This window comes from Microcaecilia unicolor, chromosome 2 (assembly GCF_901765095.1).
Source record: "Microcaecilia unicolor chromosome 2, aMicUni1.1, whole genome shotgun sequence".
Lineage (NCBI taxonomy): Eukaryota > Metazoa > Chordata > Amphibia > Gymnophiona > Siphonopidae > Microcaecilia > Microcaecilia unicolor.
The window spans coordinates 132,781,953-132,801,699 of NC_044032.1; the positions used below are offsets into that span (position 1 = coordinate 132,781,953).

At 42.0% G+C, this 19,747-nt stretch overlaps 1 protein-coding gene across 1 annotated transcript in view; it reads left to right on the forward strand.

Annotated features, from left to right (window-relative positions):
* RASGRF2 (Ras protein specific guanine nucleotide releasing factor 2) overlaps positions 1 to 19,747 on the forward strand; it is an 839,627-nt gene that overhangs the window by 710,784 nt on the left and 109,096 nt on the right. The window contains exons 19-20 of the mRNA XM_030193334.1: positions 3,297 to 3,409; positions 11,016 to 11,076. Of these exons, the coding sequence (XP_030049194.1) occupies positions 3,297 to 3,409; positions 11,016 to 11,076 (174 nt within the window). The remainder of the gene's footprint in view (positions 1 to 3,296; positions 3,410 to 11,015; positions 11,077 to 19,747) is intronic.

Below are 19,747 nucleotides of genomic sequence, written 5' to 3' on the forward strand. Positions count from 1 at the left end.
GACCAGATGCTAGCTATTTATATGATGCTCTGAAAACAAAATTAAATGGCATGGACAATGTGTAACAAAGTTTCATAAGAGTTAAGAGAAACTGTTACTAAGGCTTCTGACTCATGATCGCGAGAGCTGATACACTCCTGAACATTATTCTGGTTAACTTTACTAGTGACATAGTGTTGTGTGCAAGTGGGCCTTTTCTCAGGGGAGACCTGTCCACCATTACCGCTGTGATCAATAGTTGCTTAAGCTATTGCACTGAGAAAAGGTTCCGCCGAAACCTAGGGGGCACTACAGAGTTAGTTTTGGCGTCACAGACAGGATACAGTTTTGAGCTTTTGGGAGCGTGTCCAGCCCTGTAGTGGTAAGCAGAAGGTCCCTGAGCATGACCTTTATTTCCCCAATGAGTTTGGGGGCAATCCAGGAAGCTGACATGGACGTCTCGATGCGTGAGCTGTGAGATAAGTGGATCACCTATCGAGAGTGGCTGCAGCAACAGGAAGTGGAGCATCAAGAGAGGTGGCAAAGACAGGAGGAAGAGTTCTAGAAGTAAGAGGAAGCATTGCAAAGAATGCAGGAGGAGCAGCAGCAGCTCTTGGAACTATTCCTAGAGGAACCACAAAGTACGGCAATGTATGTGCTGCTGGATAAGAAGATCCCTGACTTTGCTGGGACTCCAAAGAAGCACAGTGACTACACCATTGAAGATTGGATTGAGCGCACCAAAGTCACGCTGAAAGTGCTCCAAATCCCCCCTGAGGATCAGCTGGAGTTGGTGAAGGATCACCTGGTGGGCCAGGCCCCCGTGACATGGCAAGGTTCATGGCTCCTGGGTCCCAGAAAAGTGTGGATGACCTATTCGAGGTGTTGAGCACTGTCTACGAGGATAAGGTTCCAGTGTTCATTAAAGTAAAGGAATTCTATGACCAGAGACATGCTTCAGGAGACGATATTTGAGCTTTTGCATATGCCCTACAAGAAAAGCTGACGAGAATCAAGGCTATTGATTCTCACTATTTTGGATATGTTGTATCCGGTAGAGATCCTTAGACGTTAGAGATTCATAGAGCGAGTTACAATAGTCAAGTTGATTAATGACCAAAGAATGAACAAGGACATTAAGTGCTGATGGCTGGAGTAGGTAGCGAATGGAGCGGATCAGTTTTAATTTCTAAAATGACCTGCAAATGACATTAGAAAGTTATTGGTGAAAAGTCAATTTGTCATTGAGGATGACTCCAAGAATCCGTATGCTGGAAGCCAGAGGGATGGGAATATCACAAAGAAGTACTGGTAAGGCAAGAGGAATGTCTTTATTTCTGCTAAAGAAGAGAAGGTTAGATTTCTTTGGATCAAAGTCAGTTTATTATCCTGGAGCCAGTCAGTGATCCTGTGTGAGTTTGGCATTGAGAACAGAGATGTCTTGAGGATTTAGTGGATCAAGGATGTAGAGTAACTGAATGTCGTCAGCATAGACAAATGTGGTAAATGCAAGAGAGTGAACTAGAATCAAAAGGGGTGCTAGGAAAACATTGAATAACAAAGACAGGATGGATCCTTGTGGTACACCAGAGCTAAGAGAAAAATGGACCAAATCAGACTGGGTAGTCTGCACAATGTAAGAGCAGTGGGCAAGGTAGGAAATAAACCAGGCATAGGCACATTGCAAGACAGTACCGGAGCAAGAAGGTCAGGAACAATATGTCAGATGTAACCTGGGCCAGGTCTACCGGGGGCTTATCAGATGCTGTGTCAAGTGCAACAGTGTCAGGCAAGATAACATCCTGTGCAGCTGCTCTGGTGACAGTAACTAAGATGCCACAGGTAGGGTCTGCAGCCAAAGCTATACCATCCACTTCTAAGGCATTGCCTTCTCCAGCCATTTGATTGCAGAAAGGATTAGAATATGCCCCTAGCAGAACTGGGGACAAGACTGTTGGAACTAGCCCAGTGGTGTAGGTCCAGATTGGAGGAGTGATGGTGCAGTGCTGCCTGGATACCAGGTCGGAAGTGTCAACCATTGCTACAAGTTTCTTTGGATGGTACATGGAGGGGAGAGTTAAGAAATGCTTTGGTGAAGTTATCTGCCATCAACGGAGAAAACATTCCTATTTTGGGCTGCATTGAGGCTGACATAACCTGCATGGGTCAGACTGTTTGACGTGCTGCCTACCAGAGAGTCCATGAACAGTTTGCAAGAACTGAACTAGGATCTGCTTATGGATAATTGGCTCTGACGAGAAGAGGTATGCAAAATATGGCGAGAAGTAAAAAATAGTGAGAGAGAATTGGCTTTGTGAAGTTGGTGGGCCGGAGAAATGTGGTACTGCTGCCATTGTCGGAATCCATGCTGTTGGCCAGCTGCACCAGTTTGCGGGAGCATGTGGAAACCCCGGGAGTGGTAACTGGGATGGAGACAGCCATGTGATTTCTAAATTCGGGGTTGTGGCAGGTCAAGCTAAGGCCCAGAATGAAAATGAGTTCTTTCAGCTAGAGAAGGTTCTAGCATCTCTCCAGTTCAGCTTCAGCTGGAAAGCAAAGCACGGCAGTAATGAGAAAATGTCAAGTTGATGTGAAGAATGAGGACCCTGAGGAGTTTGCCTGGACGCTGGCAGTGAAGATTGACTGGGCTGGGTTGACGGCAGAGCAAAGTCATGAACTCAAGCTGCTCCTACACAGGCACCACCATGTCTTCTGTAAGGACAGCAATGATATCAGTTAGACTAATTGGATCTATCACACCATCAACATCGGGACACCTCAACATTAAACAAGAGTGTAGACAGATGGCACTGCACTTGTACAATGAATTTAAGAAGCATGTTCAAGATTTAGTCATTCAAGGCTTTCTGGAGCCCAGCATTAGTCCACGAGCATCTCCAGCAGTCATTATTAGGGAAAAGAATGGGTCCATATGATTTTGCATCGACTACCGCAAATTGAACAACATTATGATGAAAGATACTTACCTATTACCTTGCATCAACGAGTTGTTGGATTTGTTGAGCCAGCCCTGCGTATTTTAAATGACAACTTACTCTTTTACTGACTTTGACAACTGCCCTCATATAGGTAAAATGATTAATCTGTATGCATGGGCTGCATTGAATGATGATATGTACCTGTACATTTTTGAAATATTCTGCAGGGAAAGAAATTATAATTTTGTTTTCATGGAAATTTTAAGACATTCCATAGTAGAAATAAGGTTGATCTTTGTTCTGCTACTTTTTATTCCATGAGGAAAAATCAAGAAAAAAATGCAATGTAAATTGATTTGTAATGCTCTTCTTTTGTAGGATTTTGAGTTAAATAATGAGATGAAAATGAATGTTGTCAATTTACTAGAAGAAGTTTTGCGAGATCCTGACCTTCTACCCCAAGAAAGAAAAGCAACAACTAACATATTAAGGTAAAGCATTTCTGTTTGCTTTCCTTGGCGCTGGAGATAAGGTGAATGAAATTGGGATTATTGGGAATCTGTGGAATTGGTTTCAGGGTTTTCTTTCTAAGAGATTAGATAAGGTTAAGATGGCTAGAGAGTTATCTTCAACTCAGCACTTTCATGTGGAGTGCCACAGAGTTCCTCCTTTTACCCTATTTTATGTAATGTAATGTACTCAGCTGGGACTAGTTTTAGAGACTTCTGGGTTCCAGGCTTTTAATTACATGGACGATATTATTGTCACAATCCCTGTTTATTCTGTGGTGGAAGATGTTAAGTATATGTTGCACAAATGTTGCTTTAATAGATGTTTGGATGATACACATTTTTGAAGTTAAATAAGGAAAAGGCTACCCCCCCCCCCCCCCTTATTCAAAAGCATTTAACTGGCCAGGATTGGCACCTGGTTGATTAAATGCCACATAACCGTCTATCCGTGAATTTTCAGTGGGAAATGGCCAGCCATGACACATGGAAAATTCACAGATAGCCGGTTATATCATTCGATATAACCAGCTATCTCCCGATTTTCAGTATCAGTTTGGCAGCCATAGTTGGCCGCATGAATATCAGTGTTGAATATCGGCTTAAATAAACTGGATATTCAGTGCCGGTCACCAGATATGACCTGGCATTTAATATCTGGGCTCAGCACCAACTGCAGGAGTTAGCTGAGCTAACTCCTGCAGTCTGAATATCGAGCCCTAAATGTCTATTAGTGGGAGTCAAACATAGTATACATTTAGATCAACTTCTTTTAATTGTTGGTATTCCTTATGTTTTTGAACCAACAGTGACAATTTTGGAAGTAACAATAGATAGTGATATGTCGATAGAGCCTCAAATAGATCTGTTAGTAAAGAAATTGTTTTTGATTTTACAGAAATTAAGGAAGATTCCAAAACTATATGAAGTCTGATCTGTTTAGATTGGTGGTGCAAGTTGTACTGCTGTCACACTAGACTATTGCAATATTGTGTATTTAGGAATCATGGATTCTCTATGTAAGAAATTACAGATGGTACGGAATACTGTAATGTGGCTGATTTATTCCCTGAATAAGAATGACAGAATTTCTCCACTGCTTATGCCATTGCATTGGTAACCAGTCAAAGCCAGAGTATTATTTAAATTGTGTAGTACGATATTCAAAATTTGGAAGGGGGGAGTGCCCTCTTATATGCATAGGCATTGGCTTTTATGTATTCCTTACAAATATGAAAAGAGCTCCTTATGTAATGGCTCCTGCATTTTCCCAGTTTGAAAGGTGGTAAGGGGAATGGAGTCAGGACTTTGCAGAATGCATATCAGAGGCACAGCGGGGGATTGCATTCGAGAATGTGCACTCCATGACCCCTAATGCGGCATTGCAGGACATTCAGTTTCGGGTATTACACAGTGTGCATACTACTAAACAGAAAGGGAAAGCCATGGGGCTGTGGGAGGATGACATACGTGTTAAGTGTGGGGGGCACCTGGGTACATTCCTACACTCCTTTATGGAGTGTCTGGCGTTGTCTTTATTTTGGACCAGAGCGTTGGGGGTCATTGAGAGCAAGCTATGTTGTACATTTGAATAGTCTTACTCTGTAGTATTGTTGAAAAATACGGCCTCGCTGCAGCGCAGTGTAAATTCATATTACTAGTGACTTATGCATCCTACATTCCTGGGAGGAGGCGACCCCCCCCCCCCCCCCCGCCCCGGTCGCTGGCTGCCTGGCACGGCCTTATGGGTGAAATGGCAAGCTGGCTGCTCACTTCTCTTAAATTTTCCACCTCAGTAGGGCATCGTCAGTACTGTGATCTGTGGAGCAGGTATGTTTCTTTGTGCTCGTCAGAGACCTCTGGTGAGGCTGTCACTCTTTGAGTGTCCCTCTGGAAGGGTGGGAGGGGGGGTGGGATGGTAGGGGTGGATTAAGTCACAAAACTGAGTTAGAGGAGGAGATGATTTGTACTTGGCAAGTTTGTAGATTGTTGTGCAATTTGTGAATTTGACTTATGTATGTGTGCACTCTTTTGCCACTTATACTGTGTTTTGTTGGAGTGTCCTCATAGCACTCTACTGTATTTTTCTCTCTGATTCAATAAAAATATTTAAAAAAAAGAAAGGTGGTAAATTCATGAAATTATTTACTTTTACATTTTCATATCAGTCAACCAAAATTTGGAATTCTTTGCCTTTTGAGATAAGACAATTGTCTGATTATTTAGAGCTCCTTTTACCAAGCCGCAGTAGAGGTTCTTGTGAAGCAAATGCAACAAAGCCCATAGGAATTGAATGGGCTTCTTAGCATTTGCTGCGCCAGGAATCACTACCTTGGCTTCGTAAAAGGAGCCCTTAGTTTTTAGGAAAGCAGTGAAAACTCTTCTATTTTGTAAATATGTACTGTCAAAATGTTGAACTGTTATTTTAATTCATTGTAGTTCCTGGGATATGCATGGCTTGTTAATCTGTTGTCTGTTTAGAACTTTAAAGGTAGAAACAGAATAAAAGAAATGTAATATAAGGTAATGAATGAAATTGATAAAAAATATGCGAGACCTGCTCTTCTGCATCCTGTTCCCAAAGCTGTCAAAAAATTCGAAATTGTAGCTGCCTGGTAAGAAAAAAGACTAGAAAAAAAATTTTTGGAAGGCAGTCCTTTATATAAAGGAAATGCTAATTGCAAATAATTTTGCATATCATATTTTGAAGACTATTGTAATCAGTGAGCATAAATATGCTGGAGCAATGCCCTGAATAATTTTAAGTACATAAGTAATGCCATACTGGGAAAAGACCAAAGGTCCATCGAGCCCAGCATCCTGTCCCCGACAGTGACCAATCCAGGTCAAGGGCACCTGGCAAGCTACCCAAACGTACAAACATTTTATACAAGTTATTCCCGAAATTGTGGATTTTTCCCAAGTCCATTTAGTAGTGGTCTATGGACTTGTCCTTTAGAAAACCGTCCAACCCCTTTTTAAACTCTGCCAAGTTAACCGCCTTCACTACGTTCTCCGGCAACGAATTCCAGAGTTTAATTATGCTTTGGGTGAAGAAAAATTTTCTCCTATATTTACTACACTGTAGTTTCATCACATGGTCCCTAGTCCTAGTATTTTTAGAAAGCGTGAACAGACACTTCACATTCACCTGTTCCACTTCACTCATTATTTTATATACCTCTATCATGTCTCCCCTCATCCGTCTCTTCTCCAAGCTGAAAAGCCCTAGCCTCCTTAGTCTTTCCTTATAGGGAAGTCGTCCCATCCCCGCTATCATTTTTGTCGCCCTTCGCTGCACCTTTTCCAGTTCTACTATATCAACATATAATGTAAAAGATATTCAGGCCTCAACTGGTAACCAGTGGAATTGAACGTAATAAGGAAATACTCTATCAAATTTTCTCAAAAGTCAAATGGCCATATTCTGAGTAGTTCATAATTTTCTGATTGAATGTTTTGCACATTCCGGATATATAACATTACAATAATCGACTGTAGTCAAGATTAGGGCTTGTGCTAATAACCTAAATTTCTCCTGAGTAAAATATTTCTGTACACTCCTCAGGTTATTCATAAGCCTGAAACATCTCTTTGCAATACCATTCTCCTAGGTTTCCCAAGTCATATATTTTTTAATTTAGAAAACCTCTAAGACTAGATAGGGAATTTCAAACTTGATCAAAATATATCAATACCCCTAGGAAGTTTGAAAAATAACTTTGTATCTCACCCACCTGTAATCTTCAAATTTCAACCAGGAAATCACTTAATAGAAATTAAACTAATGGGACATCAAAAAGCTTTGAGGTCATCAAAAAGCTTTGAGGTGGGTGAGATACAAAGTTAGTTTTCCAACTTCCTAGGGGTATTGATATATTTTTTAATGCCATGATAACATCACAACTAGACTTTTGTAATGCCCTGTACACTGGTCAAACGAAAAAAAGTTTGTATCAGCTCCAACTAATATAGAATGCAAACAGCATGACCACATCATACCCTTCCTGCAAATACTACACTGGCTACCAGTACCTTACTCTGTGTTTGATTTTCAAGGCCATCAGACAAAATGGGCCAGAGTACTTAAAGAATAAGTTAGCCCTTTAGACAGCTTTGAGACCTCTAAGATCCTCTCCATGGATCATCGCTATCTGTTCCCTCATCAAAAGAAATTGTACGATGTGATACCCGCCAGTGAGCCTTCTCAGGAGTAGCCCCCACTCTCTGGAGTTTACTCCCAGAGGGGACTACGTATAACTCAAGACTACCTCTACTTCAGGAAGCAGGTAAAAACCTGGCTCTTCTCCCAAACCTTCAATACATAGGGTGACTGACTATACACCCATTCTGCACCTGGACTAGCTTGCTACACCCACTGTAACTTAGACCAGTTCCTTATACCTTGATTAACTGTATTTATCCCAACTGACTCTGTACCACGTATCTTGTCCCCATCTATAAATCTGTATTTGGCCCCTCAGCTATACGGTAAGCTGTACTGTAGAAAAGCATTAGTATCATAGCAATGTTGAATGTTCTAATTGTGTGCTTCCATCGCTATTATGCTTACATCATATTATATGTTATTTGAATTTCAGTGCTATTAAATGTGTGTATTTTTTATCCTGTTTCGTGGTAGTCCTATTATTAGGTTTCAGTTTGCTGCTTTCATCTTTCACTGTGTCTGTCTATATTTGTTCATTTTACTATTGTTATGCTGTTAACAAAATTGCAACTTTGATGTTAAACTTTACCTACTATACACTGCCGGGTGAATCTCTTCATAAAGGCAGTTAATAAATCCCAATAAATATATTTATTTTTTTTATTAGAAAATTATTTTATAGGTTACAAATCTGTAATAACATTCAAAGTGCAGATTAATACAAATACATCTTTAAAGCAAGACATATTTGTTGTTTTGATCAATAGAAACCACTAAAATTTTAAATGATGATTGCAGTTCATAGGTTAAACCATTTACTACCAAAGAACATGTCTTTAAAGAAACTTCCTTACGACCGACCAAGAGAAACTTGGTCTTCTCACTATTCAGTTTTAAGCAGTTATTAACCATCCATGTGGAAATCATTAGTATACATTTCTCTATCTGCAATTTCATATCTTCAACATCTGTTGTTGTTGGATTTAAAATTGTAATATCAACAACATACCTGAATACTCTAAAACCAGCTAAATCTAAGTCAAATCCCAAAGATGTCATAAGAACATTGAACAGGACAAGGGAGAGTGGAGAACCCAGAGAAACTCCGTAAACTGCATTCCATTTCTTTGAATAGGCTCCATCCATCTTAATTAACCAAATAAGACTTTGCCATGAGAAAACCCCTAAACCAACTTAAAACATGTTCTGTAATTCCAATGTTGTTCAAGATATTCAACAATAAATCATGGTCAACCATGCTGAAAGCACTCGATAGATCAAATTGTATAACAAGAGTCCCTTTTCCCTCAACTCAAATGTTGACGCATACAGCAATGTCTCTGTGTTAAAATGTGTCTGAAACCCTGATTGAGAATGGTGTAAGACATTAAACCTATCTAAATAATTTACCAACTGAATGGTAACTAGAGCCTCCTTAAGTTTAACTAAAAATGGTATTGAAGCCACTGGTCTATAATTACTTACAATAGCCTGAGATTCTTTCTTATTTTTCGGTATGAGGGTTAAAATAATATCCCCTCAGGAATAGGGGAAAAGGTCATGTGCTAATGAAATAGTCAACCTATCATAGATTTAAATCTAAACAAAGGAGAAACATGTCTCATATAAGCAGTAAGACAGGAGTCTAATTGATAATGTGATTTAGAAAATTTGTCAATTAAGCGATTCATATCAGACCAATAAATTTCCCATGTATTTCTGGTATCTCAGCACAGGAAATGTTCAAATGTTATCTTATTGAAAGCTTCACAAATATCTAGAGTATTTTATGTTCCTCCATTTAAAAAGAAGGTAGGGAGTGAAGTCGCCAGTATCAGAGATAGTTTGAACTTGACTGCTTTCATAGAATCATCTAAGGATGTGGTGGCCACCTTGATTGTGAATATGACGTTGGATTATGATTGGGACTGGCTCTTAAAAATGTATTTCAAACACGGACTGGCTCTTAAAAATATATTTCAAACACAGAGACACTTTGTTTTGTACCTTGAAAGTCTGTATGTATGTTTCCTGACCTTTGCTAAAGTGACTCAGAAATGGCATAAACAGTTTCTGATTATGAGACCTAGAATGGTCGCATTAGAAATTTTATTGCTGTTGAAATTTCCTTGTACATGTTTGATTAAATACAAAAATGCAACCTATATTTTCTTTGAACCTTCACAATTGGCATTGTTTCTGAGAGATAAACTGGTAGCTCAGAGGCAAGCTGTGGAATTTATTCTTTCTGGGGAACCACCTCATAAGACTTGCTCACTCTGGGGCCCTTTTACTAAGGCGCACCGAAAAATGGCCTGCGCTGGTGTAGGCCCATGTATTGAATGCACACAGATCAGTTTTTCAGTGTGCCTACAAAAAGGACCTTTTGGACGTGAGGCAAAATAAAAATTGGCACGCGTCCATTTTGGGCCTGAGACATTACCACCACCCATTGACTTAGCGGTAAGTTCTCACGCATTAACCGGGCAGTAATCGCCAGCACACGAACACTGCCTATTACCACCCGGTTAGCGCCACATGGTAAAAAATAAAAAATATTTTCTGCTGCGTGTATCGGACGCATGTAAAAATTAGAATTACCAACCAGGGCACACTGTAGTCAGGCGGTAGTTCTAATTTGGCGTTCATTGTATGTGCATAGGTGCCTACGTGCCTTAGGGCCCCTCTCTGATTTAGAATTATTTGATTAGTTCTGCACTCTCCCCAAGATTCTCTACATGGTGCTCAAAATTGCACACAGAAATTTTACTGTTGTTACAATGTCAACAAAATTGTAAGTTTTATGTTAAACTGGACCTGCTTTACACCACCTTGGGTGAGTCTGTTCACAGAGGCGGTTAATAAATCCTAATAAATAAATTAAATTAAGTCTGAAATTTGAAAAAAGTTTGGACAAATTCCTGGAAGAATAATCCATAATCTTTTATTAAGGTACACCTGGGAAAAATCACTGCTTATCCCTTAGGGGTAAGTATCATGGACTCTTGCTTTATTTTGGGATTCTGCCACTGGATTGGCCACTGTTGGTTTGACCCCAGTATGGCAGTTCTTTTGTTCTTATTGTCTATATCAGAGCTAATCAGTTCTGGTCCTCGAGATCCAGAGGCAGGCCAGGTTTTCAGACTATCCACAATGAATATGCATGAGAGAAATTTGCATACACTGCATGCTTGGTATACAAATCTCTCTCATGCATATTCACTGTGGATATCCTAAGAATCTGCCACGCTTGTGGACCTTGAGGGCCAGAATTGAGTAGTCCTGGTCTAGGTTATCAGCATTACCACTCATAGCCTTCCAACAGTTTCTTCTTGCCTTGTCTTTTGTATACACTCATATCTGCTGTACTATCCTTGCTAACATATATTTGATATTATGTAATATTCTGGTGTTTTTCAGTGCCCTTTGTCAGGATGATCAAGATGAACCCCATTTAAAGCTTGAGGACATCATTGCTATGGTGAGTTTTTTTTAAGTCTTGACTTAGTGTTTTTGCCAAATAAAAGCATGTAAATTAGCTAACATAAATAAGATAAAGATGTTTTATTCTATGTGGAAACTTAAACATATAAGACCTTACTTTCCGAGGGACATATTCCGTAACTTGACACAATCAATGGTATTGAGCCACACAGATTATTGCAATGGAATATATGCGGGTTGTAAAGTACAGCTTATGAAAAAACTCCAGACAGCCCAAAACACAGCTGCCAGACTGATATTCAACAAAAAAAGATTTGATAGCGCTAAATCTCTTTGATTGAAGCTACACTGGCTCCCTATCAAGGACCGCATTACTTTCAAAATTTACTCGCTGGTCCACAAGATAATCTTCGGTGATGCCCCAGGATATATGATTGATTTAATAGATCTTCCAGCCAGAAACAGAATCAGTTCATCACGTACTTATCTGAACCGTCACTATCCAAGCTGCATTGGACTCAAATACAAATCAACCTGTGCATCCAATTTTTCTTACTTAAGTACGCAAATGTGGAATGCATTACCAAAGAGTGTGAAAACGATGCACGACCATCAAAACTTCAAGTGAACTTTAAAGACCTATCTGTTTTGCAAGGCCTACCCTATTGATTCTACTTAAATGCCTCAACTCTACAATGCATCTATACATACATTGCAATGGACATTTTATTTCTTATTTCCTTACCCTTATTGTACCCATTTACCCTACCTTATCTGACCTTTTTTCTAATTGTATTTGTTTGATACCTACCGTACTTGGCGTTCACCATTACGATATTTTGTAAGCCACATTGAGCCTGCTAATATGTGGGAAAATGTGGGATACAAATGTTATAAATAAATAAATAAACATAATGAAGGCAAGTTTCAAACCATTTTGTATACGTAACCATGTTTACGGATGTAAAATCGGCTTCTGAAAATTGCCCAGTTTTGGCATGTATATTTTTAACTGCAGGGAAAAGGAAAGTTTCTGGGATCAGAGGGTGGGAAAGCGAATTTATTTTGCACAGATTTATACTTCAAAGCCTTCTGACATGCTTTTATCTCCATATCGAACATGCACAAATAGCAGACACAAAGTCAGTGGGTACTTGAGTATCTGTGCACTTTGCAGGTAGGATTTTCAAAGGGAACACTCATAGGAATTTTTCCTTTGATAGATTAGATTTAGATTTATTATTTATAATCCACCCTTATTCAGGACGAGGTACAATAATATAATCACAGACAAATTCAAAAACATATAAAACAAAACAAGCATAAAAATTTCAAAATCCAGCCCAAGCCACAGTTCAGAAGTGAACAGTCAAGAAAATACAAAGTATCAATAGTAGCATAAAAAGCCAGACACAAATGGAATTCATGTTTCAGTCCAACAGTAGAAAAGGTTCCTTTTCTAATCACATCCAGACAAAATTGATTTATTGGAGGCACAACTAAATTTCTAGCATTCAGAGACCACAAATGTCTATTCGGAACATAACGATGAATAACATCTTCAGATATGCAGCAGTATAATGAAACAAAACATGATGAACAACAGTAGCAATTTAAATTTTACCCTAATTCAACCGGCAGCCATCTCAATCACTTTAAGTAAGTTGAATTATGAACAATTTGTAAAGAATGAATTCAAGTCCCTGGTAACCCCAAGGGCCCTGTTTACTAAGTCGTGCTATAGGCGCACTAGCGTTTTTAGCGTGTGCTAACACTAGAGACACCCATAGGAATATATGAGGGTCTTTAGTGTTTAGCACATGCTAATTCTAGCACACCTTAGTAAACAAGGTCACAAATATACAATGTTACAATAATCCAGGCCAGTTAACACCATAGCCTCCACCACCCTCACAAAATCCACTGCTTGAAGCAAATGGTGTAACCGACTCAAAAGATGTAATTTTAAAAATGAAGCATAAATCAGGTGCTAAAAGAAAAAACAGCATCAAACAAACCCCCCACCCCGAGTCCATACCTGAGTCGACACTCTTACAGAAATGCCTGACAAGGTAACAAACTCCAGAAAAACAAAAGAGGCATCAGCACTCACAAAAAAGCAACTCAGTTTTATTCACATTCAACTTTAATCAATTTCATTGCAACCACAGCAACACTTCATCAAACACACACTGCATTTTCTGGATCATATTATGCAAACTCCAAAAAATGATATCATCCACATATATGCATAACAAGACCCCCAACGCCCACAGCAAATGTCTCAAAGGCCTCAAATAGATGTTAAAAAGCACTGCTGACAACACAGAGCCCTGGGACACTCCCAGTTCAAAAGAGTACAATTCAGATAATTTATATCCCACAGCCACCCTTTGCTTCCTTCCCTGCAAGTGCGATTGAAACCACAATAACACTGTTCCCTGTAGACCACAAGCACCAAGGCGCTGCACCAAAATTTCATAATCAATAGTATCAAATGCTGCTGATATATCCAAAAATGCAAAAAAATAACTTTCAAGATTATCCAAAACCAAACGTACCTCATCCACAGTTGCAGCTATTAGCACCTTGGTGCTATGCACTCTACAGAACCCATATTGATTCTCATCCAACAAATTTTTCCTTGTCAGAAAATCATCCAATTGCAAATAAACAGACTGTTTCAACAATTTATCAAGAACTGGCAGAGAAGAAATCGGCCGATAATTAGCTAATTCAGTACAACCTACCTTATAATCTTTTACCACAGGGCATACAGTTGATAATTTAAGCTCATCAGAAATAATAGCAGAACAAGCACTTCTCCTAACGTTCTTAACAACACTGGTGAACAAACATCACCCTCTGCCCCCGTAGGACGACATTTATTCCAAAACTATGTCATCGCCCTACTTTCTACTGGTAAAAACTCTCTCCATTTTTACCCTCATCCCATGATGAGCTCTCCAAATCCCTATCTCCAGTAAATGATACCACATTCTGAAGCTTCTGACTAAAATATCTTGCATGCTCATCTGGTAGAAAAGGAGAAATACAACTATTAATAGCACTATCATGCGTAACAAGCAATAGAAAACAATTCTTTAGGACAATTTAATGATTCCTTAATACTTTCTTGATAATACTTTTCCTTAGTATTTTTCACAACAGCAGTATATTCTTGTAATTTTAACAAGTAGGAACCCCTAATATCCAGGTCACATGTTCGCCTTTATTCACGCTCTTATTTTTCGCAATACCCGTCTTAACTGCTTCATACCAGGGGGCACCCCAAAATCTACCTTTCCTCCCACAGGGTGATCTTTCACAATCTTCATCAGAGCAACCTGATTCAATGCCTGTCCCAGGGTCCTATCCCAATGCTCATCCAAAACCTCTTTATCCAACACTGAGATATTCCCCAATAATGGGGCCCAAACATCCCATAATAAAGCATTATCAACCCATGGGCGCACCATCCTAACACCTAAGGACTTCCCACCCAATTCCTTCCTTAGTGGTAGTTTTAATTCAATGAAAAAATTATCTGTCCAACCATTATGTTAACAACTACCTGCACTTCTGCAGCTCACAAAGAATACAAAAATACCAGATCCATAATATGCCCACCCTGATGAGTTGCTTGTCGCACAATTTGCTCAAAAGATAGCACAGCCATGGTATCAAACAAAACATGTGTCACAATCTCACAAGGAGAAATTGGAAGATTAAAATCTCCCAAAATTACAAGTTCGACAAATCCACAGAAAGCTCCAGCAGTGTCACCAATAGAGAGGAACAATCCACACCAAAATATCGGCGGTGATCAATAAATCAAACACACAGAATACAATGATCCACTCAACAACAGATCTGCACCCTCACAATCATTTTCAAACATCTTAATCAATTTCAATTCCTCTCTTTAAATTAAAATCACCCCTTCCCTCTCCTACAAGATCTACAACCCCAACCCCTCTTAAAACCCATAGGATAGCATTGATTTGCCAGAACTACATCCGATATCTCAAACCAATATTCTGACACCCAAAATATACAAATCGTACTTCTGAATCAAATCCCTTATCAATATCTCTTTATTTCTCACTGATCAGTCATTGATTAAAGCAACTTTCAAAAAATCAGCAGAAAGTAATTCCAGTCCACTCGTCAAAGGAATATTCACCAGAACCCTCTCACTATCCCTCCACCTACCCCTCCATTTACTTGACAGGGTCCAGAACGGCCATTCCCCTACACCACAGAAATTCTACATGTTAACTACTAATACAAAAAAAATATATCAATTCAAATATCATAACACAAAATACACCAAAATTAATCAACAGCATCAATCCAAACCGGACCCCCCTGCCACAATATCTTTCTGCACTGGCACCCCAACTCGACCTGACTTGACTACTCTCCCCTAGCCCAATATTTAGAAAATATTCCCCTAGTATCTAGTACACCCCCTCCTCCCCACTTACCCACTCCAACCCCAACAGTAAAAAAAAAAATCTTTCCTAACGCACCCCTTCCTCTGCCCTGATTGTAAAAAAAACTTTTAGGGTGTCTAGTGCTACCCCTTTGACCCCTCCCCCAGGCACCTTCTCCCCCAAGATACATAGCTTAAGAGGCAGGAATGATACCCATTTGCTCCTGCCTGCAGTGTTGCCATCTTGAAAAATGGTGGCGCACAGTCCTGTGTGGTCTATTCGTATCCTTTACTAATTACCATTTCTATAGCGATACTAAGCATATGCAGCACTGTACCATCTCACCGCCCCTCTTTACACCCCTCCTTACACCCCTCCTTTACACCATCTCATCACCCCACACCATCACTTTCTCACTTCTCGCCTCCTCCCTGTCTCTCCCATTGTCCCTGTCTCCTGTACACTCCCCCCTCCAGAGATGCTTCTTTTAGGGGCCCTTTTACTAAGCTGTGTGGGCACCTCCGTGCATCAATTTTGAACTACAGCCCAGTAGCCAGGCATTGTATGCGCATAGACCATTACCACCCGGTTAACGTGTGAGACTTTACCACTAGGTGAATGCGTGGCAGTAAGGTCTCAGGCCCATAATGGATGCATGCCAATTTTTATTTTGCCGCAAATTCATTTTTGGCCAAAAAAAGAGGCCTTTTTTGCAGATGCGCTGAAAAACTGGACTTATGAGTTTCCAATACACGTGTCTACACCAGCGCAGGCCACTTTTCGGTGGGCTTTAGTAAAAGGACCCCTTACTATGTTGAACTCCTTCCCCTCCCTCTCCATCTCTCTATAGAGGTTCTTCCCACCCATTTTTGTTCCCTCCTTTTTCTTGTACCTTCCCTTTACTAGAGACATCCTCCTCCTACTAGAGACTACCCACTTACCCACTTGATGCTTTTCAACCATTCTTACCCCCTCATTTACATGATGCTCTTTCTCCCATTCTATCTACTTATCATTTCTATAGCACTACAAGGCATACTCATCCCCATCCACCCACTCAATGCTCTTTTCCCCATTCTCATCCAACCCACTGTCACCCACTTTTTGTCCCGACTGTGAGTGAAGAGTTTGTGGCTCTTTAGCAGGGGCTTCTTTGGAAGCTGCCATTGATAGTGGTGAGCAGACAGCTAGACCTCCATCTCTGTTTCTCTTGCCATGTCTGGGAAGCAATTCAAACTATGGAATCAGTGTACCACAAACTTTAAAAACTAAGATTCAAGCTCACTATTCTAAGATTAAGACTTTAAAGCATAAATTGTCTCAGATGGAGAAGCAGATTGTGGATCAGGGAGATATGATTCAAAATATTCAAGCTTTAAATGCCACTGTGGTAAAGGATATTACTGCTTTCCAATATAAGGTTGAAAATTTAGAGAGTAACATCAGGAGCTGTAATTTGCATCTTATTAATTTGCCTGAGTCACCAGTTGTAACATCTAAAGATATGTGTAAGAGGTATTTGATAGTGGAATTAGAAAAGGTACAGAGAAGGGTGACAAAAATGATAAAAGGGATGGGACGACTTCCCTATGAGGAATGACTAAAGAGATTAGGACTCTTCAGCTTGGAGAAGAGTTGGCTGAGGTGAGATGTGATATTGAGTGGAGTGAAATGGGTAGACATGAATCATTTGTTTCCATATCATCAAGCTGATCAATCCATAGACTGGTGGGTTGTGTCCATCTACCAGCAGGTGGAGATAGAGAGCAAACTTTTGCCTCCCTATATGTGGTCATGTGCTGCCGGAAACTCCTCAGTATGTTCTCTATCTCAGCAGGTGGTGGTCACACACAGCAGCAGCTCTGGCTAGGCCTCCAAGCCTAATTTTTAGGTTTTGTTGAGTGCCTGGGGTTGAGGGCTCTTTTGAGCAAGTGCAAACCTGGTGGTGCCAGGTCCCTCCTTTTCTCCCCCCTCCCGCTGGCTCCGTTTAAAAAAAAAAAAATTTTAAACGTCCTTAAAGGCGTTTATTTCGACGTTTATTTAAACGTTCATTGCAGCTACTCACTGGGACACCAGTTCGTTACAGCTCGGAGCGGACAGCAGGTAATTTTTACCTTTTTATAGCGGGCAGGGGGTTCCCCGATTCTTCTCCTCGTGGCATATGGCGTCGGAGGGCGAGGGCGCAAAGGGTCGCTCCCCGGATCGCTTGAGCGCTTCTAGAGGGGATGCGGGGGTCTTACAGCCTGATTCGCCCTTGTTGGGTGACAGTTTTGTGACCGATGAATGTCCCGGTCCTTCCTCCGGCGTGGCGGTTTTTCCCGCCATAAACGCCCATCCCCCGCTCCTCGCCTCCGCCATCTTGGCCGGCCACGCGGCTCGAACGGCTTCTTCGTGGGCCGCCCTTGAGGTTGGAGACATTAATGCCATGAACGCCCTTAATTTGGGCGACGGCACAAAGCGGCTAAAGTTAAGCGCCGTTCTTCCCGCGCGGCTCCTTCGCGGAGTGTCGCGCCGGACGCCATTTTGGATGCGCAGCATGTCTCTCCCCCGCTCTTGCGAGCGCCGGTTGAGGGTGCGTCTAGGGCTGTTGCCCAGGCTGCGGAAGTGCACAGTCTGGGGGGTTTCTCCCCCGAGTTTGTTTTGCTGCTGCATCAGGCTTTCCTCATGCAAAACGCTGCCCCTGCTCCCTCGTCTGGTAAAGAGGTTGAGGTTCCCAGAGGTAAACACCCTCGGGTTGAATCCCAGGCCTTGGAGGACTTTGTCTCCTCCGATGTAGATGAGGGCAGCGTGTCTGAGGTCTCCCAACGGTCCTTTGCGGATTCCTTGGAGGAGACGGATCCCCGCTCGGATGGAGCGGATGACCCCTCTGCAGCGGCTCTTTAGCTCAGAGGATTTGCCCAACCTGTTAGTGCAGGCCATGGGCATTTTGAAGATTTCCTCTCCGGAGGACGTCTCTCCCTCAGCCCCTGTGGGCTCCGCCATTATGCTGGGGACGAAGCGCCCGCCTAGAACCTTCCACATGCATGATGCCATGCACTCCTTAATTTCGGCTCAATGGGATGTCCCGGAAGCGAGCCTTAAAGTGGCTAGGGCTATGTCCCGCCGCTATCCTTTGCCTGAAGGTGAACGTGAGGCCTTTCTGTGGCCTACCGTGAATTCTTTAATCACTGCGGTGACTAAGAAAACGGCGTTACCAGTGGAAGGTGGCACGGCCCTAAAGGACGCCCAAGACAGAGGATTGGAGGCGGCCTTAAGGTCGTCCTTTGAGGCGGCTGCTTTAAGTTTGCAGGCCTCAGTTTGCGGCTCCTATGTGGCCAGGGCGTGCCTGACTATGGTGCAGCGGGCTTCCCCCTCGGATCATTCCTTGAGGGCTGTTTGGCCGGCCCTGGAATCGGGCTTAGCCTATTTGGCAGACTTGCTGTATGATGTCTTGAGAGCCTCAGCTAAAGGCATGGCTCAGACAATCTCTGCGCGGCGGTGGCTTTGGCTGAAACATTGGTCTGCTGACCATGCCTCTAAATCCCGCCTGGCTAGATTGCCTTTTAAAGGCAAGCTGCTCTTTGGGGTCGAGTTGGACAAAATCGTGACCGATCTCGGCACGTCTAAGGGCAAGAAGTTACCAGAGGTCAGGGCTCGGGCTAGTACTCGCCCTGGTACCTCCAGAGGACGGGCTCAGGAAGCCCGTCGGTACCGCCCGGGCAGGTCGGGCTCCTCTGCCCTCTCTTCCTTCAAGAGGAACTTCTCCCCCAAGCAGCATTCCTTTCGCAGAGACCGCCGTCCCGGAGGTGCTCCCTCCGGTCCTCCCCCAGGGTCTCGTACCCAATGACGGGGCCTTGGTCCACGCCTCAGTGCAGATTGAAGGACGGCTGTCCTCGTTTATGGGCGAGTGGACCACAATAACTTCAGACGCTTGAGTGCTGGAAGTCATCAGAGACGGCTACAAGCTAGAGTTCTGCCGACCCTTAAAAGACGGGTTTGTACTCTCTCCCTGCAAGTCTCCGGTCAAAGCTGTGGCAGTGCAGCAGACCTTGGACAATCTGTTCCGCCTGGGGGCGGTCGTTCCGGTGCCAGAGAATCAGCCTGGCAAGGGACGTTACTCCTTTTTCTTTGTGATTCCAAAGAAAGGAGGTTCTGTACGGCCTATCCTCGACCTCAAGGGGTCCATTGGGCCTTGAAAGTTCGGCACTTTCGCATGGAGACCCTCCGCTCTGTTATAGCGGCAGTGAAGGCAGGAGAGTTCCTGGCATCCTTGGACTTCAAGGACGCGTA